The following is a 27,549-nucleotide window of genomic DNA, read 5'->3' on the forward strand; positions in this document are numbered from 1 at the left end:
CTTTCTCAGATTTTCCTGTCTGTTATGATAACCCGCAGCCTTCTCCTGGCTAAAGTACATGTCTGGCCCCAGAGGTTCTCCTCTTAGTCTGTGTCAGAGGTCCAGGGTTCTTTTGCGTGCATTAGAATCCTGGGAATTCTCCACAGGATCCCACCCCCTGAAATTTTGATTTAGAAGAAATGAAACAGGCCCAGTAATCTGTATTGTAATAAGCATTCCAGGTGCAATTATCCTTACTACATTTGTAGAAACACCAAACTAAGTGAAAAAAAAAATATGAGTAAAAAAATACTTTGTGTCTTGGTTTTATTCAACTGGAAAGCACATGCATTCAACATTTAACCTATTGGTCCTATCCATTTACATTAAATTATTAAATTCCATGTTATTAAATAATAAAAACACTTTTAAGTCATTTATTGTTCATCTAATAATAATCATCAAGTCTATCAAAATTCTCCCAGAATATGAAGGGAACTAATAACATCATCTGCAGGTAACAGAATGATAAACTGAAGTGTTTGTTGGGAAGCATTCAATGTAGGCCTTAAGAAGGGAGCCAGGCTCCTGCACTGCAGCCTATTGCTTGTCTCAGGTGGCCAACAGAGCAGGACGTAGGGCCAGATTTGAGAAACTTTACAGGGAGAGTACATTTTGGTTCAACACTTAGCTGATCAATCTCGTGATTGAAGCTAACATAAAAAAATCACACCTGCATAAGCACCACCACATACATCCTATGTAATTCTGTGGGAATTCTAATAAAGCTATAGAGGGATTCCAGTATACGGGTTACAACAAGTTACAACATTTCACAGTAGACTAAATACCTGGGGAGTTTAGTTATGCAAAGAAAATCCTCCTCCTTTGAGAACAACAGCTTATTTCTTTTCAAAATAGCTGCTGTGGTTCTTTTACAAATATAAAGGGTGTCTCGTCTCTAACTCAGCCTTGAAGTAATGCTATCCCAAGGCAGCCCTGGTGACCTTGTTTCCTTGTGGCAAAGTGAACCCATGTCCTACCCAGTAATTTAGCACTTAGTAAACTGACTAAAAAAGTTGAGCAACAAATTTAGTTAAAGGTTTTGGTGATAGGAACTTACTTTCCTTCCTTTTTTTTTTTTTTTTTTGAACTTACTTTCCTAATTAAGATACTTCATGCATGTTTGTTGCAAAATAAAATTATTTTAGAATAAATGCAGCGAAGGCATCTAACTTTCATTTTCTGTCAGGGATGAAGGCTTTCACTGGTTCGCTGACCTTCCTCTTCTTCCTGGAGCTCTCAGAACTTTGCTGACTGTACGCGAAATTCATTCTTTGAATCTGTGAGAATCACCAGAGAGGCACAATTCAGGAGAGGTTTTGACGTCTGCACAAGGCATATACAAGACAGGTAGACCAAGCATTAATCCCTCTAGCTGCATAACGGATCCAAACCTGCTTTCCTGTGGGCTGGTTTGGCCCTACATAGAGGCCCTGCTGCCAGTATCAGAGTCTCATATTCCAAGTTTCAGGAGCTGAGGTCCCCTGGAGGCAGCCAGTTTCAGGGACAGTTTCTTGGCTCTCTTGATTCAGGACATTCAACTCTTAAAGGAAGAGTTGTCAAGGTATGGGGCCAATAAGGAGCAATTAAGGGTCAGGAGAGATCTAGGGCTCTGATTGCTTTAGAAACAAATATAATTGAGGTCCCAATTTCAGTTATCAGAAATATGCGGCCTTATCCTTTCTATCATATGTTCAGATTAATGAATTAGGAAGGACCATGGCTCTTCTTTCTGCTTGAAGAGAAGTTTATGTTATTGATTAAAGGAGAGTTAGTGAATCATCATAGATATATATATTTTCCCATTGGGCTCAGCTTTGGTAAAGATTTTTAAATTTATTTTTGCTTAACTAAGTAAACAAATGATTGTATTATAATCTGTCAGACAATCCCTAATGCCTAAAATTCCTAGAAACACATAGAGTTTTTATATTTTCCAGCCACTAGATGGGAGGAAAGGGTTTTCAATATCCTCTGTTCTTTCTTTGGTAGGAAAATGGAATAAAATAGATATTTTTAAGCAAGGCTGGTCAGGATATCTAGTAAAGTTTCCAACATTACCCTTTTTTTCTGTTATAGATACAGGTTATTGTTACTATTGATATGTTACTACTACAAAATAGTGGAAATGTCAATAAAGCACTTAAGTACCAAAGACTGGATCTACAGACAGCTAATTTAATCACTGATTTTCTTTTATTTTAAAATGCATTTGAATTTCAGATCTCAGAAACCACAAATTCTCTTTGGCTTAAACTAAGACATCGATTATATAGAGAGAAGACTGAAACTCTGAGAAAATAAATAGAACTGTTCATCAAATAACTGTTTGGCTTAGATATGTAAAAGTTTGAAATGGTCTGTTTTAAAGGAAAAGAAATAGCAACATAAAACCAAGCACAAAAACCAATTTCTTTATCTAGGAGATGAATTTGTTACAGTGTGACTGTAAGAAAAGCACTTGGTAAAATTCAGTTTTTCTAGAAATGTTGCTTGGGCATGCTTTCTGTTCAAATGAAATTTCCCTCACTTCGATCAAGTCTGGGTATACTGAGAAGAAAGGGAGATGAAAGGGATCCCTGGGTGGCCGGGGATCCCTGGGTGGCCGGGGATCCCTGGGTGGCTCAGTGGTTTAGCGCCTGCTTTTGGCCCAGGGCGCGATCCTGGAGTCCTGGGATCAAGTCCCGCATCGGGCTCCCGGTATGGAGCCTGCTTCTCCCTCTGTCTGTGTCTCTGCCTCTCTCTCTCTCTAATAAATAAATAAATCTTTAAAAAAAAAAAGGGAGATGAAAAAAAAAGAAGAAAGGAAGATGGATGTACAAATCCTCAAACGACAAGTTGGTCTGATGGTTTAGTAGTTTTGTTTTCTCTGTCTTCTTGACTCAAAAGTAAACCAGAGTTTTATTATAAGTTTAAGAACTGTAAGTTTATTGCAATGAGTTAATCAAAACATCTTTAATAATGTATACAATCTCAAGGTAACAGGTGAGGCCTGGGAACTCTCAAAGGTTTATGGGAAACTAGTGGGTTCAAAAGCAAGTATGTGATCAGTCAAGGGACACTTTCTAACATAGATGAATAATCTATATGAACTATATAAACAAACAAATTTATCCATACAAACATTTTGGGGTGTATTCCAAATGGCTGAGTTTGCATATTTGATGCCAAAGCCAACCAGGCAAGCAAAGGGCCCGTGATCAGGCAGTCTAGACAGATTACCTGCGTGATGTGAGCAACAATGGATGATCATCAAGTGATTTCTAATGCATGTCATATTATATTTTAAACAGCTAGCCTTTAGAGTGTTCCTTTATATAGATTAACAAGAGGCTACTGTGATCCACTTACCAATAGAGCCTCAGGAATACATCTGGAAAAAGCCCTGAAGTTTGCAGATCTCCAAAAGGGCCCTGCACACTTCCCTCTGGACTTTGCCCTTAATACCCACTCATATGCTCTGCTTCTCCCTTCCTCACCAGGCCCAGGGTCAGCCCTGGAGTTTCCTCTGCCTACTGGCCTTCATGACATCTCTAGGGCTGTGTTCTGTTCTTACTCCTTTTGTGGCATTTACTACATGGTATTATAAGGCCTACTTACTAGTCTCCTCATCCAGAGATAAACCCCTTTCGGTTAGCCACAATATCTTAGTTATCTTTGTAGTCCCAGTTCCTGGCACCTGGTAGGTGCTCTTAAATTACTGGCTGAATGAATGAGTGCATTTTGAAGCTGAATTTAAGCCAGGCACTGTGCTAGGCACTCGGACCATATCTCTAGTGATATAAAGATGAATAAAACACAGTCATTTTCAGAGATCAAGTATTATAGGAAGAGGCATTAAACACATTAGTATAACATAATGCAATACAACATAATAGAAAAGAGCCACAACAGACATTCATTCATCCAGCAATTATTTCTTGACTGTCAGCTCTGTGCATGGTACTGTTGTAGGTGTTTGGGAAACATCAGTAAACAAAGGAAATAAAAATCCCTGCTGTGTGGATTTGACAATTCAGCCATGTTACTTTTTTGGCCTAATAATTTCCAAAGACATTTCACTGTTTTTAGGACAAAGTCCAAAGTCGATACTTTGGCTTTTCCATATACCATTAGTGATTCCTTACATTTCTAGGGAGGGAGAGGTGTCACACGTTGGCTATAAGACCCTGATGAAGGCTATGTCCTCTTTCCTCAGAATGCTCACACCTGCAACTCACACACTCATCCACTGTGGCAGCCTGTTTGAGGGGGCTACCAAGCCCATGAATACCTCTGTTAGAACCACCACCCCCCAAAGCCTGGCTCTGCCCAGCAATACCACCCTCACCTCCTCACTTGACCTGTCACTCTCTCTGTTTTCTCATAGCTGATTTCTTCCTGATTCTAGACCTTTGCGCATGATGTTCCTTCTACCTAAAATGCTCTTTCTCCTCAATCTCTTTGCTTAGTAAATTCATACTCATTCTTTAGATTCAGGTGAAAAATTATTTCCTCAAAGAAATGTTCCCTACATTTAGGTAAGGGTCCCCCAATCATAAGTTCTTAATAGAGCTCCAGGAGATCAGGGACATGCCTGTCTTGGTCATGACTTACACACAGTGGGAGGTCAACAAATATTTCTCAATGAATAAATGGATGAAGTACTCTTCAAAGAGTACTCTGCCTGCAGTGTAGAAAGGTACTGGAAGCAACAAGTGGACACAGGGTGATGAGTCACACTGTTGTAGTAGTCCGGTGATAACTTGGGTGACAGGGCAGATAAAGAGAAGTCAATACTGAGAAAAAAATTTAGAAGGTAAAGTCAGAAGGATGGCCAACTGGATATGACAGTAAAGAACAGGTAGGCAGGTCAATAGTGACTCCCAGCTTCTAGTTATCTAACTTCAAGGATGAAGGTATTGTTCTCTTAGGTAAAGAACAATGGAAGTTTTGAACTTGCTAAATTTGAAGCACATGTGAAACCCCAAGTGGACATATTGAATAGGCAGCTATATATGGAAGTCTAGAGCCCAGGAAAGAGGTCTGGGATGAGGATGTAAAATTGAGAGTCATCAGCATATGGAAGCTAATTAATGCCAGGGGTGGGGAAGAGTTTGCTTATTGGGAGATCAGAACATGAGAAGGAAAAGGGCCAGGACATAGCCTTAAGGAACTCTAACATTTAGATTAGGTGGAACATAAACCAACAAAGGAGATTAAGGAAGAGAGATAAAAGAAGAGTAAAAGCCAAGGGAAGAGAGTCCTAAGAAGGAGTGGAGAAACTAAAAGAGATAATGGTGGTGGTCAGTAGTGTCAGTTGCTGAGAGGTCAAGAAAGATGGAGACAGAAATATATCCACTTGATTTAACCGCATGGAGGTTATTAAGTGCATTGAATTCGTGGGGGCAGAAGTCACCTTGAAGTCACTTGAAGAGTACATAAAAAATAAAAGAAATCGAGACAGCAAGTATACAACATTTTATAAAGGTCAAGAAGGAGGGGCAGCCCTGGTGGCGCAGTGGTTTAGTACCACCCGCATCCTAGGGTGTGATCCTGGAGACCCAGGATCGAGTCCCATGTCGGGCTCCCTGCATGGAGCCTGCTTCTCCCTCTGCCTGTGTCTCTGCCTCTCTCTCTCTCTCTCTCTCTCTCTCAAATAAATAAATAAAACATTAAAAAAAAAGTCAAGAAGGAGGAGGGCACCCAGATGGCTCAGTTGGTTAAGCATCTGACTCTTGATTTCAGCTCAGGTGAAGATCTCAGGGTTTTAAGTTCAAGCCCTATGTTGGGCTCTGTGCCAGGTATGGAGCCTGCTTATGATTCTCTTCTTCTTCCTCTACCCATCCCTATCTCTTAAAAAAATAATAATAAGAGGGAGTAACCAATTCAGCCTGGGAAATGTAGAAAAGCCTTCTTAGCAAAAGAGGGACACTGAGCTGGGTCTTAAATAATGAGTAGGAGTTCACCAATCTGGAGATGGTGAGGGAGCCAATTGGGTAAGAAAGGTCATTCTAGTAAGAAGGTTCAGCATGTTTAAAGATACTGAATCATGAAAAGACATGGAAGATATATGAGACAGTGAGAAATATCCCTTTATTAGATTGGCTTTTAGGGTTGTTATTTATCCAATATACTCCTGTTAAAATACAAATTCCCCTGGAATTATTACTCAATATGATGTTAGTGTAAATTAACTCATCAAACAGTCTCTGAGTGGCAGCCTGCTGAAAGCAGGCCTTGACAGGCTTTGGAAAGCAGACAGATAAGTTTCAATATAGACAGAGCAGTTCAGGGTGCAGTACTTTGCATTAGGAGGTAGATCTGTGTGGGGAGCCAAGGGGGAGGAGGCAGCCCCAGGCAAGCAGGAAATACTGTAAGTACTTTATGTGCCTGGGGTGAGATGAGAGTGCAGTGAATTTTGCTTACTTTAAAATTATTTGTCAGGTCATATCTGACAAAATGTTTTCCCTTTAGAAAACTAGTCTTTACCAGTATAGATTTATAATCAAGTGTTAAGCATGGAATCTTTGGATTTGGAAGTTCCCAGATCAAGAAATTTTATGGTTCAGAGAGGGTGTGTGCCCCTATAAATAAGTTATAGCTGTGATGTTAGTTTTGGTTCCTCTTCCTTAATATTTATCTTTTTTTTTTTGGCACAATGAAAGGTAAATCAACAGTGATTACAAAATAAATACTATTAGCATAAATGTAGCTCAAGTTAACACTGAGATGAATGAGCAGTAAGAAATTCTTCCCTCCAACTCCAGCAGATCTGGGAGCTCTCTTTTATCTTGGGAAATGTCTCATGTTTTACTGGGGCTTATGAAGGGTTTGCCCATTCATTTGCTTTCTTGACTTCCTGAAATTTATCACCAGGGTTCTGGACCATGGCTATTTAGGAGGTAAATATGTATTCTCCTTAGAGTCATAACCATGTGTTTCCATTAATCTCCAAAAGTTATTATTACATGAATTCTTCTTTTCTCCATATGTTCTAAAGCATCATATAGCTTTAAGAGCTCTAGAATTAATTCAGTTATTCAACAAAACTTTGGGGGCACCTTCTCTGTGCCAGATATTGTGCTAAGCACTAAAAATACAAAGCTGCTCAAGGCACACTCCAAGTATGTGGGTCTGGTAGGGAGAAACAAACTGATTACAGATGAAATGATAGTCATGTATAAGGTACAGCAGAGGTTCCAAGAAGATCTTATTAGCTCGTCCTGCGGAAGCCTGATGAGGCTTCAAAAGGGATGTAAAGTTTGCACTAAATAGTGCAAGATGAGCAAACATTCACCAGGCAAATGGCATTAGAAATTGAAGTTGCAATGGAATATTACTCAGCCATTAGAAATGACAAATACCCACCATTTGCTTCGATGTGGATGGAACTGGAGTGTATTATGCTGAGTGAAATAAGTCAATCGGAGAAGGACAAACATTATATGGTATCATTCATTTGGGGAATATAAAAAATAATGAAAGGGAATAAAGGGGAAAGGAGAAAAAATGAGTGGGAAATATCAGAAAGGGAAACAGAACATGAGAGACTCCTACCTTTGGGAAACGAACAAGGGGTAGTGGAAAGGGAGGTGGGTGGGGGGTGGGGGTCACTGGGTGATGGGCACTGAGGGGGGCACTTGATGGGATGAGCACTGGGTATTATGCTCTATGTTGGCAAATTGAACTCCAATAAAAAAAAAGATTTCAGAATGCCACCCCCAAAAAAAGTAAAATGAAAATTAAAAAAAAAAAAGAAATTGAAGTTGCCAGGAGAACATTCTAGACAAAAGGAGCACAGGCACGGGATTAGAAAGCAGAATACCTATGGAGAATTGGGAATAGTTCAGTGGGACTAATAGAAAGGGGATAGTGTGGTGGGCTGGATCAGACAATGTCCTTCTCTGAATTTTGGACTTTCTATGGTCAGACTTCCCTGAATGCGCCCAATCTCGTCTGATCTCAGAAACTAAGCAGAGTTGTGCCTGGTACTTGGATAGGAGAATGAGTGACAAAGGATGAGTGCATGAAGTTTGGACTTTGTACTGTATTGAAATGTCATGGAAAGATTCTAAAAGCAGATTTGTTTTAGACAGATCCCTATGACAGTAAAGGGTACACTGGAAGGAATGAGACGAGACAAAAAGCAATGAGGCTACTTCAGAAGAGAATTGATCTGAGCAATAATGAGAGCAACAGTGAAGTCAGAGAGGAGAGGACTAATAAGACAGAGGGCTGAGGACAGAGAGAATGAAAGCCTGAATCCAAACCCTAACATGACTTAACCATTCACTGAAATGAATACAGGGATAGCAAATAAATGAGTAAAAAAATGACAAAAATTATCCAAGTTTCTGGTAATGGCATTGACAAGATAAGAAATAGAGGAAGGTCCAGGGGTGAGTGGTGGGAACATTGTGGGGAGGATGGATGGAGAAATAATTGACTGTTTTCGAGATTCTGAATTGGGAGTGAGATATCCAAATGAAGATGTCCACCAGGGTACTTATTATGCGACGTGGAGCTCAGGGTGGAGGAAACGGCATCAAGAGGACATACAGAAAGATATATTCACTTTGGACAAAAGATGGGATATTACTTGAGGTCTGGGAGGAAGTAAAAGTGGATATAGATATAGTACATTTTTATATATAGGAACAGGAAGTTGAATGATTCATATTTGATGGCCATAATTATTTCTACAAAGTAGAATTTAGGTCATCCACTTAGGGAGGGAATTGGTCTTGGGTGGTGCTTAAGATACTTAAGTGTTGAAAGTTTGAACAATGAGAAAGGCAGCCAATAAAGAGACATTTAAAGCTAATATAAACTGTTGCTAAGATCTGGATAGCTATAATATATATAACCTCAAAATTAAAATATTTGTTTGACATATTAATAATTTTGCTTTTTACAAACATTTGGATGCTTACAATAGACCATATATTGCACTAAGAGCATCACAAATATGATCTCATTTATTCCTTACAAATAACTGTGTGAGTGCAGGGAGGGGTTTTTATTCCTCTTTTACAGTTGTGGAAACTGAAGCTCAGAGAAGTCAAATGACTTATTCAGTTCTCACAGTTATTAAGTGGAAGTCTTGAACCCAGGTCTCCTGATTTCGAATTTAGTGATCCTTACAATTAATTTCTTCATCCTAAAGGGGAAAACAAAAGTCGGAAATTGCAGGAGATCTCTATTCAGAGTTCTTAGTCTTCTCCTGGGGTTGACTCTTTTTTGGCATAACCTAACAGGACCTTAAAGTAAAGACAGCCAAAGCTGAGTTCATTTTTTTCCTTTGTAACCAATTTTTCCTCATAACTTTTCAATTTCTATTAATCACCATTTCCCAGTCATCAAAGGTGGAAAACATAATCACCTTAGATTCTTCTCTCATCTAATGCCTACACAGAATTCTTGTAATGAGTAAATGGAATAGCACAGATGCAGCACCACACATATACAAGTCATTCAGTGACTGACAGCTGTTGCCATTCCTACTGCCACAGGCATCCTCTACTCTAGCAAAACTGGATTGTTGGTGGGCTGGATTAGGAGGCTGAAAAATGAGCTGCCAATATATGTCCATGTCCTAATCCTTAGAACCTATGAACATTATTTTATATGGACAAAAGGGGGGGCAGATCTTTGCAGATATGATTAATGATTTTGAGATAGAGAGGTTATCCTGTATTACCCAGGTAGACTCTACATATAATCACATGTATCCTTATAAGAGAGAAACTTGAACACAAAGACGACAACATGACCTCCTAAGCAGAGACTGGAGTGATATGGGCATAAGCTAAGGAATGCCAGCAGCCACCAGAAACTGAAAAGAGGCAAAGAACAGAATTTCCCCTAGAGTCTCCAGAAGGAATTTGTGCCTACACCTTGATGTCAGCCACTGACACTGATTTTGGACTTCTGGCCTCTAGTGAAAGAATAGAGTTGTAATGTTTTAGGCCATATAATTTGTGGTAATTTGTTATAGCAGTCCTATGAAACTAATAGTTACATTCTCCAAACACACCTCATTCTTTTCCCTCTTCACTATTTCCTGCACTTCAGAAAACAGAAATCTTCTGTGACTTATTCTCTTTTAAAGTTTGAATAATTCCTTCAAGGTCAATCTCTAAAAGTATTTCATCCAGACTTTCCTAACTCCTTTAATATGCTATGACCTTTCTTTCTTGAGCAAATCTCCACATCATGTTTTTGTAATTGTGTTTTTCTGACCGCGTAAATGTTTGTAAACAATTTTTCCTTTACATGGATTTGGGTTTAAGTTCTTTAGGAATTCATTTGTATTAATATTACAGTTTTTAGGCTCTCTGCACTGCAATGCCTTCGTCAGTGTCTTTCACACAATAGGTGTCAATAGCTCTTTTGTTACCTACCTCTACTATCTATGAAAGTGTTCAATTACATAGTTGTTCATATAGCCTAAAGCTGCACTATTACAGTAGCCATTAGCTGCATGTGACCATCTAAATTTAAATTAATCAAAATTAAATAAAATTTAAAATTCAGTTTCTTAATTGTATTAGCCACATTTCAAGTGTTCAGTACCCACGTTACACATCACTGATATAGAACATTTTCATCAACACAGAAAGTTCTATAGGACACAATTGCTTTATAGTGGCAATCTGGATATAATCTAAGCAAACAGAAAGTTTCCTTGGGACCATGGTGACAATAGGAATACAGAAGCAAAATGTAAAAATGTAAATTTTCCCAAGATTATTTTATCAAGTCAGTGTAATCCCAATCAAAATTCCAGTAGTATGTTTGTTGGAACTTAGTAAGCTGATTCTAATAGTCACCCAGAGGAGAAAATGTATAGGAAATCTTAAAAAATAAAAAAATAAAAGAACTCCGAGGGGAAAGGAGTTGCCCTTCCAGATAACAAAACATAATACAATGTTAATTAACACATGACAGCAGTAATATAGGAGTAGACATATGGAAAAGTGAAATAGAATAGCAAGTCAGAAAACAAACCTATGTACGTATGAGGCTTTACTTTTAGATAAAAGTGGCATTCAAATTAGCAGGAAAGGGCAGAAAATTTAAGTAGTATCAATACAATGGGAAAACATTCTCACACCAGAAAAAAAAGACCCAGCTAATTTAAGAAGGAAAAAGTAAAAAGCAAAGCTTATAAACTTATTAGAAGAAAATATAGAAAATTTTGCTTATAACTTCAGCATTGGAAAGACCTTTTCAAGCAAGATATAAAATAATAAAACCATGGAAAGACATCCCATGTGTCTAAATTGGAGATTTCAATATTGTTTTTTTTTTTTTTTTTTTTTATGATAGTCACACAGAATGAGAGAGAGAGAGAGGCAGAGACACAGGCAGAGGGAGAAGCAGGCTCCATGCACCGGGAGCCTGACGTGGGATTCGATCCTGGGTCTCCAGGATCGTGCCCTGGGCCAAAGGCAGGCGCCAAACCGCTGCGCCACCCAGGGATCCCTCAATATTGTTAAGATGTCAATACTACACAAAGATATTTACAGATTGGGAACAATCACTGTGAAAATCCTAGTGACTTTTTTGGGCAGAAATAGAAAATCCATTCATAAATTCAATGGAATTTCAAAGCTTCGCAAAATACCAAAACTATCTTGAAAAGAAAAACAAATTTGGGAGGCCTTTGGATACTCACACTTTGAATTTCAAAACTTATTACAAAGCTACAGCAATCAAAACATGTTGTACTGGTGTAAAGACAGATAGGCCAAGGAATAGAATGGAGAGACCAGAAATACACTTGACCAAATGATTTTCAACAAGGGTGTCCAGAGCATTCATGGGGAAAAGAAAGTCTTTCAACAAATGGTATTGAGAAAATTGACTATCTGCATGTAAACTAATGAAGTTGGATCCTTACACCACATACAAAAATTACTCAAAATGGATTGAAAAGGGGCATCTGGATGGCTCAATCAGTAGAACATGTAGCTCTTGATCTCGGTGTTGTGAGTTCAAATCCTATGATGGTCATAGAGTTTACTTTAAAAATAAATAAATAAATAAGGTGCCTGGGTGGCTCAGTTGGTTAAGCATCTGCCTTCAGCTCAAGTTGTGATCCTGGAGTCCTGGGATCAAGCCCTGAGTGAAGTTGGGTTTCAGTTCCCTGCTCAGCAGGGAGTCTGCTTCTTCTTCTTCCTTTGCTGTTCCCCACCCTTTGTGCATTCTCTCATAAATAAATAAAATATCTTAAAACACACAGACACCAAAAATCTTTTTTTTAAAAAAAGAAAAGCTAAAAAAAAAAGTATTGAACATCTAAACATAAGAGCTAAACCCACAAAACTCACAGAAAAAAAACATGAGGGGAAGCTCATGACATTGGATTTGGCAAGAATTTCTTAGATATGACACCAAAACAGAAGCAACAGAAGAAAAAATAGGTAAATTGGACTTTATCAAAATTAAAATTGTCCATCAAATAATACTATCAAAAGTGGATATATAACCCATGAAATAAGAGAAAATATTTGCAAATAATTATATCTGATAAGAGATTAATATCCAGAATATATAAAGAACTTCTACAATTCAACAACAACAAAACAACAACCTGATTAAAAACTGGGCAAAGGACTTGAATAAGCATTTCTCCAAAGAAGATACACAAATAGCCAAGAAGCAAATGAAAAGATTCTCAACATCACTAATTATTAGGATCAAATCCACAATGAGAGCACCTGGATCGAGTCCCACATCAGGCTCCCCTTCAGGGAACCTGTTTCTATGTCTCTGCCTCTCTATGTGTCTCTCATGAATTAAAAAAAAAAAACACCCACAATGAGATACTACTTCATACCCATTAGGATGGCTATTATTTTTTTTAAGGACCAAACAGAAAATTAAAGTATTGGATGGGTGCCTGGGTGGCTCAGTTGGTTAAGTGCCTTCGGCTCAGGTCATGATCACCGGGTCCTGGGATCAAGCCCTGCATCAGGCTCTCTCCTCAGCAGGGAGTGTGCTTTTCCCTCTCATCTGCCCCTCACCAAACCTCCCTCTCCACCCCTGCTCATGCTCTCTCTCTCTCTCTCAAATAAATAAATAAAATCTTAAAGAAAAAAAAAGGCAAAGAAAAGTATTGGAGATGACATGGAGAAACTGGGAACTCTTAGCGTTGCTGGCGAAAATGTAGAATGATACAGCTACTATCGAAAATGGTATGGGGGTGCCTGGGTGGCTCAGTTGGTTGAACATCTGACTTTGGCTCAGGTCATGATCTCAGGGTCCTGGGATAAAGCCTCCACCTACCAGACTCTGCGCTCAGTGGGGAGTCTGCTTGTGTCTCTCTCTCTGCCCCTCCCCCTGCTCCTTCTCTCTCTCTCTTACATATAAATAAATAAAATCTTAAAAAAAAAAGAGGGATCCCTGGGTGGCGCAGCGGTTTAGCGCCTGCCTTTGGCCCAGGGCGGGATCCTGGAGACCCGGGATCGAATCCGTCGGGCTCCCGGTGCATGGAGCTTGCTTCTCCCTCTGCCTGTGTCTCTGCCTCTCTCTCTCTCTCTCTCTCTCTCTGTGACTATCATAAATAAATAAAAATTAAAAAAAAGAAAAGAAAAGGGGTGCCTCAGTGGCTCAATTGGTTAAGCATCTGCCTTCAGCTAGGGTTATGATTTCAGGGCCCTGGGATCGAGTCCCACATGGGGCTCCCTACTCAGCGGGGAGTCTGCTTCTTCCTTCCTCCTTCTTGTGTTCTCTCTCACTTTCTCTCTCTCTCTCTCTCTCTCAAATAAATAAAAAAATTAAAAAGAGAGAAAATAGTATGGCAATTCCTGATAAAATTAAAGATAGAATTACCATATGATCCAGCAATTCCACTTCTAGGTACATATCTAAAAGAACCAAAAGCAGAAACTTAAACAGCTATTTGTACACCCATGTCAACAGCAGCATAATTCACAATAGGCAAAAGGTAGAAGCAACCCAAATGTCCATCAGTGGATGAATTGGTAAACAAAATGCAGCATACACAGATAATGTAATATTATTTAGTCATAAAATTGAAGGAAATTCTGACACATGCTACAACATGTATGAACCTTGAGGATACTAAGCTAAGTGAAATAAGCCCAGATACAAGAGAATAACTATTGTATGACTTCACTTATATGAGGTACCTAGTTGAATTTATAAAGGCAGAAAGCAGAATGGTGGTTACCAGGGGCTAGGGAGACATAGGGAGTTATTTAATAGGTATGAAGCTTCAGTTTGGGAAGATGAAAAAGTTCTGGAGACTGATGGTAGTGATGGTTCTAAAACAATGGGAATGAACTTAATGCTATTGAACTGTACATTAAAAATAGTTAAAATGGGGACTCCTGAGTGGTTCAGTCAGTTAAGCATCTGCCTTCAGTTTGGGTCATGGTCCCAGAGTCCTGGGATCGAGCCCCATGTTGGGCTCTCCGCTCAGAGGGCAGCCTGCTTCTCCCTCTCCCCCTGCCTGATGCTCCCCATTTGTGCTCTATCTCTGTCAAATAAATGAATAAAATCTTTCCAAATAAAAATAGGTAAAATTATAAATAAATTTTATGTTATTTATGTTTTACTACAATTTTAAAAAGTGATATTTTTCTTTTCCTTTTTTTTAAAGATTTTATTTATTTATTCATGAAAGACACAGAGAGAAAGGCAGAGATGCAGGCAGAGGGAGAAGCAGGCCCCAGGCAGGAAGCCTGATGTGGGACTTGATCCTGAGACCACGGATCACGCCCTGAGCCAGGGGCAGGTGCTCAACCGCTGAGCCACCCAGGCATCCCAAAAGGTGGCATTTTTTTCTTAAAGATAATTTTTAAAAAGATTATTTAGGTGGTTCACTCAGTTGAGTGTCTAGCTTTTAGTTTTGGTTCAGGTTCTGATCTCATGGGTCATGGAATAAAACCCCACATCAGGCTCCATGCTCAGTGGGGAGTCTGCTTGAAGATTCTCTCCCTCTGTCCCTTTCCCCTGCTCATCTGCACACATGCATGCACTCTCTTTCTCTCTCTCAAATAAATAAATACATATTTGGAGAGAAAAAAAAGATGAAACTGTAAAGGAAAAACTATTTCTTGTGGAGGTAGTATCTCTGAAAAGGACAATCTGAATGATCTACAAAAACTTCAAATGACATATCCTCTGAACCCCAGGCAACTACTCTGGAGAAATGTTTTCCATATGCCTTCACAGGGAGACATTCCCTAAAATAATGTTCCCAAGGAAAAGCAAAAACAATTTAAGTGCTCCAGTAATAGCAGATAATGGAAATACACCAAATCTTTACTATTAAGGAATGCTATGCAGTAGTTAAAAAGAGTGAGGTTAATCTATGTACACTAAAATAGAAAAAATCTCCAAGACATATGTTAAGAGAAAAAAGCAAGTTTCAGAAAAAGACAGTATCCCAGTGTTTTTTGAATGTCCAAAAATCAAATATATGCACACATATATGTGTATATATGTATATACACATATATGTACATATATATATTTATATAGTACTGTTCAAAAGAAAAAGAATGGGGGCACCTTGCAGGCTCAGACAGAGAGGCATGAGACTCCTGATCTCAGGATCATGAGTTTGAGCCCCATATTGGGTGTAGAGATTACAATAAAAAATAAGTAAACTGGGGCACCTGGGTAGCTCAGTTAGTTAAGCATCAACTCTTGATGTTGGCTCAGGTCATGATCTCAAGGTTATGAGATCAAGTCCCACATCAGGCTCCATGCTCAGTGGGGAGTCTGCTTCAGATTCTCTCTCCCTCTCCCACTACCCCTACCCACTCTGTGCTCTCTCTCTGATAAAAATAAATCTTTAAAAATTAATAAATAAAAAACAAAAAAGGAAAAGAATTTAAGACACAAATACAAGCCACATAACTTCAAATTTTCTAGTAAATATATTTTTTAAAGGAAAAAGGAAAAATCAACACAAAGTGAAAAGAAATGCGAAATTAATAATTGTAATCATTGGGACCCCTCGGTGGCTCAGCAGTTGAGGATCTGCCTTCGGCTGAGGGCATAATCCTGGGATCGGGGATCAAGTCCCACATTGGGCTCCTTGCAGGGAGCCTGCTTTTCCCTCTTCCTATGTCTCTGTCTCTCTCTCTCTGTGTCTCTCGTGAATAAATAAAATCTTAAAAAAAAAGAGTTGCAATCATTGCTTTTATTTAATCCAACATACCAAAAATATTATTTCAATGTGTAATCAATGTAAAAATTATTGAGATACTTTACATTCTTTCCATTTTACACTATGTCTTCACAATCCAGTATATATTTTACACTTACAGCACATCTCAACTCAAATTAGCCACATTTTAAGTACTTAATAGCCACAGGTAGCTAGTGGCTATCATACTTGACAGCACATCTTGTGCGTGTGTTGTGCATGCACGTGCACGTGTGTGTGTGCATTTTAAATGCAAAGTTAAAGGTATGGGATATCTTTATGGGTAGTTTTTGAATTATCTGTGAGAACATATTCATGTGCAACTTATATAAAGTTATATTTAAAATATGAAGTTCCATATTAATTTGCTTATTAATTCTGTTAAAATTTTTTTACTTGATATGTTTATAATCAACATGCTTAATATTTCTTCTTTTTGCTTTCCTTAATTTCAATATGATAAAAGTTTCATTGTGAAACTATTTTTGTTTGTAAACTAGAAAGGTAATAAAGGAACATAAAACAGACTGCATAGAAAATAAAGAGTGTAAACATAATCTTCATAATTTTTCATATTTATTACATGGTAGAATTATAATATTTTGGGTATATTAATAAATAAAGTGCATTATTAAAAATTTAAAAAGAACATTAAAAAACTTCAAGTTTATCTGGCTTACCTTTATAAATTATAAAATATTCTAAAATATTATTAGATATTTTCAATAGAAGAATGTCAGTTACTTTCTTATTTTCAAATGCCTGAGTAATTCAACTATTAATTCTGTGGTAGCCAAAGGCAGACATATAAAACACACATAAACAGGGGTGCCTCACTGGCTCAGTAGGTAGAGCATGCAACTCTTAATTTCAGGGTCATGAGTTTGAACCCCACACTGGAGGTAGAGTTTACTTAAACACATACATATAAACACACTCAAGCACATACTTGAAGTAATTATAAAAATGAAAAAGCTGTTTCTTAGTTTTTGGCATGTAGAAGAAAACCTACAGGCAATGGCATGATGGTGTTATTAGATGTACTAAACTTGACATGGGTTTGCTGATTCTTCAAAAAAGAGATGAAGAGATAATAGAAACAGAATTGGAAATGTGATACCTTGCTTCTTATAGATTTGCTATATAGGTCAGCTGCTTGAATCTGAGTCTCTATAAAGTGTTTTAGCAGGTGTTGAAAGGAACGTAGTATAACTGTAAGTACAGAAATGATTGTAGAGATAGGTCCCATAAAATGAACAGAAAAAGACCACTCTGGTATGAAGAGTGTCTCAAATGGAAGATATCTGTAGGTGTGATATTCAAATCTCAGTTCATAACTGCCTAATCTCTCTGGCAGGAAGGAGAGGGTAAAGTAGATGGCATGTAGGGGCTCTGCTCCCAACCTCCAATAGCTCTTCCATACAAGCTGGAGGCAGAATGGCAAAGATACATTCACTCAGAAGTCATATTTTCACTTTAAATTGGCCCTGGGGATCCCTGGGTGGCGCAGCGGTTTGGCGCCTGCCTTTGGCCCAGGGCGCGATCCTGGAGACCCGGGATCGAATCCCACGTCGGGCTCCCGGTGCATGGAGCCTGCTTCTGCCTCTGCCTGTGTCTCTGCCTCTCTCTCTGTGACTATCATAAATAAATAAAAAAAATTAAAAAAAATTGGCCCTGAGTTCACTCGAAGGGAAAAAGAAAAAAGAAAAAGAAAACCTCAAAAGAGAACTAGTTGGGTGAGAGGAAAGATAAGTTTTACATGAAGGGCAAACACCTAAACTTAATTTGTTTTAAATTTTTAAGTAATCTCTACACCCAATGTGGGGTGCAAACTTCCAACACTGAGATCGAGTCACATGTTCCACTAACTGAACCAGCCAGACACCCCCAAACTTAATTTTTTATTTTACTTTTCTAGTAAATGGTGAAACATTTTCAGTTTCTAAACAAAATAAAAATAATCATATCTCTCTTTCTGATCTTTTATTTTTTTAACATATTGAATCTTCTCAGAATTTTCTAAGGTATCAGTTTAGTTTACATCTAGTTATATAATTGCCTGCTTCCATGTATTTGGTTTTATATTTCTATAATAATAACTAATACAGTCATATAGTAAGAAGTTTAAAAGGTAAAATGAAGGCAGACAGTGAGACTGTCCTTGCCATACCTGAACCACTCAATTCTCCCCAGAAGGCAACCGTTGTTCTCAGTTTCTTATACACCCTCCCAGAAACTGTTTTCATTTTGAAATCTACTGCACCACTAAACTCTTATAAAATTCCCAATATCACTCTCTTATAATTGTTTTATTAAAACTGGACCAGGCCTGTCCACAGTATGAGTACATGAGGAAGTGGAGGGTTCTGACCATATAACAGACCTATCTGCAGGGTCACTCCTGGTCTCGTATCATATAAAGGTGGGTTTTTCTTCCTATTGCCTCCAGTTATCTTTCCCATGTAGACACCACATGATTTCCTCCTGAATAAAGGAAATGAAAGAGAACCAAAGACTGGAGGGGTAAAGGAGGAGGGTCAGGAAAGCAGAGATTCAAGATATCATCATGCTAAGTGTTGCAGTGGTGATGGGAGCAACAGGAAGGCACAATAGGGATGGACAGCAGTGTTTCAAGGTAGTGAGGAACACAGATGTGTAAACAATGAACTCTAACCAACATCTAACACAGGTAGGATGAAGTAAGGTCTAAATAAAGGTACAAGCAGTACGCTATAGGAATGTAGAGGGAAAAGAAGAATAGGGGGAATGACTTCATAAATTAGCCCACGGCGTTGAACACGTCTGACAAGCTTTCTCTCAAACTGCACACGTTTTCCCTGACTCAGGAAAACCTAGGGCTGGGAGAATGCCAGACCAGTATGCTGCAGCTCAGTCAGCAGGGAAGTCTTTCGGAGCCAATATGGAGAGGAAAAACTAAGTTTAAAACCTTGCACACACGCAAAAATGTAAGGAATATTAATAAAAATTGCACTGAAGCTTACAACTGGTTTTTAGTTGTGAACCAGAGAAAAACACACAAACATTTTCAAAAGCTTTACTAATCAGGGGTGCCAGGAATTGCTCATCTACAGTGTGTCTATGTTTTAGGTATCCCTGGGATTGTGCAGTACACAATCAACATAACTATGCATGGCAACCCTGCTAGGACAAACATCAGTTTTTTGACTACCACTTTCTAAATTTCCCCATCACTAAATTTTTACTTGAGTTAGGGTATTCCTTTTAGCTAACATTTCCTATGACAAGAAAAAACAAACATTTAGAATGTTATGAATGTATTCCTTAAAAACCAAAGGTTGTTGAGTATAAACTGCAGTGTAGCTATGCTACAAAATATGGCTAAATTAAAATATGGCTAAATTATATATCAAAAGTATGACATACTGTACATATTTTCCAACCTATAAAGATTTTCCATGATAGGGTAAGGGCTTCTCAGTTTCAAATTAAACACCATTTATTTAGAATATTATTTAGAATGGAAGAGTATTATTGTTGCGAGGCATCTGGCACATATTTACTCTGAGGCTTTCAGAATTTAATGAGTAAAAGTTGAAAGTTTCTCCTTATTTAAGAAGAATTTTTCTGATTTCCCCCCCCCATATCTTTCTTTTCAGTGCCATTATCTAATTCAGTAACGTACAGACAACCACCAATTTGGAAAACAACATGACAGCGGGTGATATAAAAGATAAGATGTAGGGCAGCCCAGGTGGCTCAGCGGTTTGGTGCCGACTTCAGCCCAGGGCATGATCCTGGAGAGCTGGGATCGAGTCCCACGTCGGGCTCTCTGCATGGAGCCTGCTTCTCCCTCTGTCTGTGTCTCTGCCTCTCTCTCTGTGTCTCTCATGAATAAATAAATAAAATCTTTAAAAAAAAAAAGGAATATTAGAATCAGGAATTAGGGACAACAGTGGCATAACTTTAAACACAAAAATCAATTTCAGGAGCCCAACATGGGACCTGATCCGGGGACTCCAGGATCACGCCCCCGGCTGAAGGCAGGCGCTAAACCACTGAGCCACCCAGGGATCCCTGATTCTAATATTCCTGATTAGGAAGTGTCTAAGTGAAATCAAGAAATATTTATCATCAGTAGACATGGCTGTGTTTTGTTCTTTTTGTGCTTTGCATTAATTGTTGAGTATGCAGGAACCAATTTTCTAGGTTTTTTTTTTTAAGTTCGTGGGTATTGAGCTAATTCCTGGTGGTTTTTAGAATTTAGCCACATGTTCCCTTTTTGCGGAAATATTTATGTTGGGGATTTCCACTAAGGGAATTAGAATTAATTGAGCTCTTTTTTGGGGGATAAAACAGCTGAGGCCATATTTCTATTAGTGTCTTTTTTTCTTTCCCTACTCTAAGAAAGTGTTTCCATACCCATAAGACTTAATCTAACAAGTTCTCATAGAATATTACATATGTAAAATAAGATCAAGTATTTGAAAATGTTTGGCACCCTGTCTGGTACATGTTAATCACTCATTACAAACTGGCTGTATCTAGTTGAATATTACCTGATTTTGGTGAATATGTGGTTGCTATAAATGAAATGTGCCCTGAGCTGCCCAAGGGACTTTTTAAAATCTAACTTATCTTAGGGTATGAAAAATATTAAGTATCTCTGAGATAAGCCAGATTACATATTTGATAACAAAGCCTTTCATTTCAAATTTCAGCTATAAACTTCTGGTATTCCTGTAAACGCAACAGTGGAAGATGAACTACATATGCTTGAAAATGCTTAACTTAAAATGAAGAAGGAAAAGAGGAACACAGAACCTAGAGACACTGAAAATTGAAATGCATACAAACAGACATCTTCTCAAATCCCACCCAAGAAGCAATGAATAAGCTTGAAAAATTATTCATCTGGTTTTCATGGTATATAGTGCAAAGACTCAGAACTAGGGTGCTGGGTTCCATCACTGACTTGCAAGTTTCCATCACAGTAAAAAAAGGGAGGGGGGTAATATTTGCCATGTATGAACAGTGATGCTTTGAGGATTAATGACATAATGTCTGTAAAGAGGTTGGAGCTCCTTGGAAAAAAGACACTACATAAATATAAGTAGTATTAATATTTAGGCTTAGTCCACAATGTGAGACCTGCTTTCTTTGGCTCATGAGGTCATCAGCAATTTTGTAAGGTGTACTGAAACACCTACAGAGGAGCCTTGTTAGCTTCCTCGTAAGTGGACTGTAAAGCTAATCTGACCCACCTGGTCAGAGCACTCATGGAGGCTGTGTTCTCTTTTCACAGCCTCGGAGAAGTTACAGATGGAGAGTACTTGGCTCTCTAAAGGAATGAGACATGGCCATGAGAGCACTTCAACAGCATTTAGGGCTTCTCAGGAATGCAGTGGGAGTTTGGGAATGTTTTGACTTAGAATTAAACAAAAGTGCAGTCATATCATATCTTGATTTAGAAGAAAGGCTAAATTCGCCTTTCTCAGACAACGAAAATTTGGAATAAGAGTAGGAATGAGAAAGCTACTTCTTGGAATGGTTAGTTTATATCTTTAAAGGATTTGGAGGCAAACTTGGGTATTTTTGTCCTGGGAACATTTTAGTCTCCAGGGGTTGTAATCTCTTTGATGGCAATATCCTAACTCCTCATCACAGCTTCATCTCTGTGAAATGGTTATCAGGGGCAATCTTGAAGAAGTTTCAGTAAAGTTTCAAAGGACAATCAATTCAATGTAGACATTGCCTTGCAAAGTCTTGTGATATAACTGAATGACAGCAATGTAATTGTGATGAAATATTTGCATTTTTCAGTTTTAAAAGATTAATTTTGATTCAAGGGCCTTTGGCATCAGAAACCACTATCTTCAAAACACGAGGTTCATGAATTTATTATAACCATTAGTGCTTAATAGTGATTCTGAGGCTGTGTCCATAAGCCAAAACATTTGAACAAAAGATGAAAAGAATAAAAAAATTTTTAATGGGGATGTTTTGTTTTACATTGATCTAGGTTGGGTGTTCTTTAAGAAATGAATTTGACTTCTGATTGCTATGGTATTTCAAACTCATTAATATTATAATATATGCCTTGTTAGGGGAAAGGGAACAAAAATGTTATAGCCTTCCCTAGATTTGTAGTCAAATCTACACTAACTAGAAGGCATTTTCTTTTTTTTTTTTTAGAAGGCATTTTCTAAATAAAATATTGACCTTAGTTCTTCTTCCCATCCCTTGATGAACAGTTCAGTGTTAACACCAGTGTTAGGTATAACAGAGCAAGACAGGCACCCTGAGCAGGGTGAAGAGGACATTGCATCTACTTGGGAAAAAGACCCCAGGAAGGAGGGGCAGAGCCCTCAGGGGTAAGATTGTTATCTATATGTGTGCGGGAGGGGGGGGGACTGAGGAGGATGGGAGTTTGGTTACATTTGAGGGAACTAATAAAGTATGTTAAGCATAAATGGAAGCCAGGTTTCTCACTAATGAAGAAGAAATTACAAATATGGAAGGTGAGAAAACTAGAATGATTTCTATAGCTTTGGATTGGAATTGGCAGTATATGTGTGAACTCATGGATTTCCATATAGAGACATAAATATAGATATATGTGTATGTGTGTGTGTGCATGTGTTCATATACATATTTTCTAGCTCATCCACTGAGAGAGCCCATGTCTTGGCTACTAAAAGAAACCAATAAAAAACCAGGTGTCCTTGTAGAAATGGCTGATTCCAGGGATGGAACAGGGAAAAATAGAAGATGAGCCTGAAACAAGTTGATGTACCAGAATGTAAGGAAGAACTCAAAGAATTGAGGGGATATTTCAAAGAATACTGAAGCCAACTTGAAGGGGCTCCCACTGGCAAAATCTGAGACAACGAGAATATCAAAATAAATAACAATACTTAAGTAATGGATAAAACAGGCACGCATGAGTCTCTACTGATATAAATAAATAATGAATAAGAAGTTCGGTAAGAAACAGGATGATTTACACAGTTTCAAAGAACTTCCCTACAAACTACTTAAAATTACAAAGGGAGGAAGATAACTACAGAAGAGAGAAGCTTGGTAGAAACCACTTTAATCAAGTGACAAAAATAAACATCCATCAATAATGGACAGATCAAAATCGTGTGCCATTTGATAGGAAAACACAATAAGTACTCAGCACCACTTCTGCAGTATTCTTGAAAAAGATTCATACCCTGAATCTAATCATGAGGAAATATCAGACAAACCCAAACTGAAGGACATTCTACAAAATAACTGGTCCATTCTATAAAAACATGTCAAGTAGCACAATGTATAGACTTGTTGAATTGTATATTATACACCTGAAATTAATATAACATTGTGTGTCAACTATCCTTCAATAAAAACAAAACAAATACACACACACAAAGACATGTCAAGGTCATGAAAATCAAGAAAAGACTGAGGAACAGCTCTAAGCTAAAGGAAGCTAAAGAAATTTAACAACTAATACAACATGTGATATAACCTGGATCCTTTTGCTATCATTGATATTATTAGGACAATTGGCAAAACTTGAATGGACTTTGAGGGTTGGATAATAGTAATGTATCAGAACTAATTTCCTGATTTTCATGGTTGTATTATAATTATGTAGGAGAAGATCCATGTTTCTAGGAATTGCATACTATAGTATTTCAGAAGTGATAAAGCAACTGGTTTAGGAAATCATTTGTTTTGTACTTACGGCTTTTGTGTAAGTTAGAGGTTGCTTCAAAATAAACAAATTTATACAAAAGACTATTTTAGAGAAAAGACTGCATGTTTTCTTGTTTTTTTCCTGTTGATAAACGTTTTACATATAAAATATATTTATATAAATTATATACATATAAATGTGGAAACTAAAGACATTTATTCTGCTCAAACTTATCTAGTGATTATTTTGAAATGTGTCCACATGTTAGTGAGGTGTTAGTGAGCTTGGCTTGTTTTCAAAATAGAAAGAAATCCAAAGAAGCTAGAGACAAAGGAGTGAGGGGAAACTGGCAGGAGCTAAAGATGGTGCCTTGGGGCAGAGCAGATCAGGTATCACCTTGAAGACCATAGAAAGTGAAGTGACATAAACAGATTCATATCTTTAAGAGAAGATTCTGGATGCTTTGTGTCAAACTGCGCAAAGGCAAAAATGAAAACAGGTAGACACTGCATGGATACTATTTACTTGAGCTAGAGTGGTAGCAATGAGGTAAGTGAGAAGTGGTACAATTTGAAATATATTCTGAAAGGAGAGCTCACTGGACTTGCTGATGGACTAGATGTGGGTTATAAGGGAGAAGGGCCAAGGATGGCTGCTATGGTCTTAGTTACACCAACTAGGTAAATAATGATGATGTCGTTAACTAAGGAAGTGACTAATAATAGGAAAATAATATGAGTTGAGGAATAGTGGGGAAGAATGCCTGGTTAAAATGTATTAAAGAGAACAGAAACCAGGGAAGTGAACAGAGCAAACATGGACAGTTCTCTCGCAAGACGGATATGATTTGGGTCAATGGAAAGAATAAGGCACTCCAGGCAACAGAAAAGTATATTTGTTAAGATATGGAGGCAAAAATGAACTTGGCTTGTTCTTCACAGTGAGAAAACTGACCTAACTCAAGGAAGGGGAACATGTTGGGTAATAGTGGGAAATAACACAGGTAACATGGAGCCAGATCATTTGTAACTTGAAAGCCAGGTAGAGGTGTTTAAACTTGACGTAGAAAATAGAAGTTATGAGATATTTTAATTAGGGAAATGATATGATAAAGGTTATATTTAAAGAAGATCAGGCTGATAGTGGTATGAGGGATAGTGCAGGAGGCTGTGGGAGAGCCTGGAGGCCGTAGCAGTAATTCAAATGCAGGAGGAAGAAGGCCTGGACTCAAGTTTTGGCAGTAAAATCAGACTGAAAAGGGAAGGCTTGGGGAGCTTTTGATAACTGACTGAATAAAGAGAATGATTTCAAGATTCTGAACTTAAGACATTGAGAGAATAAAGCTGATGCTGAAAGGCAGGGAAACTGGGTAGGAAAACTCGTTCTGGGTGTGAAAAGGGGAGAGCAGTAGTGAATAAAAAGATAAGCACACTAGATTCAACATGCTGGTGGAACATCAAAGTGGAAATTCCCAAAAGCAAGTTAAATATATAGAACCAGAGCTCTGGGGCAAGAGGCCTCAAGATAAGCCACTTGGGAGTTAACAACGTGCATGTGATACTTGAAGCCGAGATGGGATGAATCCTCCAAAGGAAAGTATGTAGAGCTTGAAAAGTATATGGTCAAAGACATTGGAGTTGTTGGAGCTTGCCCACAATCAGAGGTGGAGGGAGGAACAAAAGTGACAGAGAAGTGGATAACAGGTCACACAGCTGGAAAGAGAATGAGAACAGAATAATATCATAGAAATAAGAAGGAACATTTAAAAATAGTATAGTCTATTCATTAAAAAGTTGCTGTTTATTCTGAAGAGAGTAGTTATTAGGAAACTGAAGATGAGTGAAGTGACCAGCTTTCTGAGCCAAAGAGCAAGTGAGGAGGGTGCAGTAAATGGAAAGCATCTTGTGAGGTTGTGCCTGGGTGACTCAGCTGGTTAAGTGTCCAACTCTTGATTTCAGCTCGGGTTATGATATCAGTGTTGTGAGATTAGGCTCTGCACTCAGTACAGAGTCTGATATTCTCTCTTTTTCTCTCCCTTTGCACCATCCCCCACTCATGCTCATGTGCTCTCTCTCTCTCTCTCTCTAAAATAAGTAAAATCTTTAAAGGAAAGAAAGAAAGAAGAAGAAGAAAGAAAGAAAGAAGAAAGAAGAAGAAAGAAAGAGAAAGAAAGAAAGAAAGAAAGAAAGAAAGAAAGAAAGAATCTTGTGAGAAATCTGGCAAGGAAAGGAAGGAAACAGCATATTAACTAGGAGGGTAATTAGGATCATGTAAAGGCTTTTTTAATGTAATGTTTAGAACAACTTCACTTAAATTTTCCTCCTCCCCTGAGAACTTAGTCTTCCTTTTGAACAAAATCAGGTATTATGACACAAAGCATCCAAAACCAAGGGGAAGAATTTGATCTTTTTGTGTGTGCTTGTAAATTAATAGGAAGTATCTTTATGGGCTTTTAGACTACCTTCTACCAATACTTTTCTTTTTCCTAAATTGAGACTACAATATTCTGACAAGCTCTGAGAAGATATAGCAAGAGTGAGAAGTTTTAAAACATGCAAATATTTTCAGATATCATTATTATATCCAGTGGCCTTCTACCCAGCTGAGGTACTTATTTCCAAGTGGAAGACTAGGAGTTATATTCTTTTCCTGAGATGGTTCAGACTTAAATTCTTTAAATATGATTTTGTGGTATTTTTATAGTATTATGAAGTGTTTTTTTATGTTTAAATTGTTAAGCAATACTTCACCAATTCTCAGAATTACTTTATAAAGCAAGTAATATTATCTTTAGTCTTCAGAATACTTAAAGAAAATACTTAAAGAAAATGCATTGCATGTCCTTTAAACTAATTCTTGACATATTTATTTTTTAGAAATGTATTTACTGGTAGATGTGGTAGACTGACATACACATTTATTTAGTTTCCTAAACCCCAAAAGAGCAGAAACCCCAAATGACAAAGAATAAGAGGGAAGAAAGAAGCACTGAAATTTTGGAAGCTGGAAAGCAGATATATGAGAAGTAACTAACATATCTGGTAACTTAAATCAGCAGTGAAGCAAACCAAGGACCACTCAAATGAACATTAGTCTAAGGACTTTCTAGCATCACATACTTTTGGAAGAGAAGAGTAAGAGGATGCGTAGAGGAGCTAAAATAAGTTCAACTTAAAGACATTTATGAAGCAGTTGAAATCAGATACCTTCCTCAACTTTGCAGAACCAAACAGTTGCCACTTGCCCACTAGGGTATAAAATCCTAAGTTTATTCTCTGGAGATGGTGATAGTCTTTGGATAGGGAGATAAAAGCACCCAAGGAAAGATTCTAGGGAATTAAGTATGCAGAGACTCTGTCTCTATTTGGCTCTCAAAATACTGGTGGCTAACATTGATTCTGAGGAAACTGACCAAGAGGAAAAATTATTATTTTTATTTCTTTTAATGATTCTATTTATTTAAGAGAGAGAATGAGCAAGAGAGAGAGAGAGAGAGAGAGAGAGAGAGAGAGAGAGAGAGAAAGAGAGAGCACAAGAGGAAGGGCAGAGGGAGAGAGAGAAGCAGACTTCCCACTGAGCAGGGCCCTGGGATCATGACCCAACCCAAAGGTAGACACTTAACTAACTGAAACACCCAGGGGCCTCAGGAAGAAAAATTTTTATTTTTTTA

The 27,549-nt window shown here is 37.9% G+C and overlaps 1 protein-coding gene across 1 annotated transcript in view; it reads right to left on the minus strand.

The window, feature by feature from the left end:
* Window positions 1-332: 332 nt before the first annotated feature.
* Window positions 333-27,549, minus strand: part of HORMAD2 (HORMA domain containing 2) — an 85,800-nt gene continuing 58,583 nt past the window's right edge. The window contains exon 11 of the mRNA XM_055322832.1: window positions 333-1,322. Within this exon, the coding sequence (XP_055178807.1) occupies window positions 1,218-1,322 (105 nt within the window). The 3' untranslated portion in view covers window positions 333-1,217. The remainder of the gene's footprint in view (window positions 1,323-27,549) is intronic.

The sequence above is a fragment of the Nyctereutes procyonoides genome, unplaced genomic scaffold, assembly GCF_905146905.1.
Source record: "Nyctereutes procyonoides isolate TBG_1078 unplaced genomic scaffold, NYPRO_anot_genome, whole genome shotgun sequence".
Taxonomy (NCBI): domain Eukaryota; kingdom Metazoa; phylum Chordata; class Mammalia; order Carnivora; family Canidae; genus Nyctereutes; species Nyctereutes procyonoides.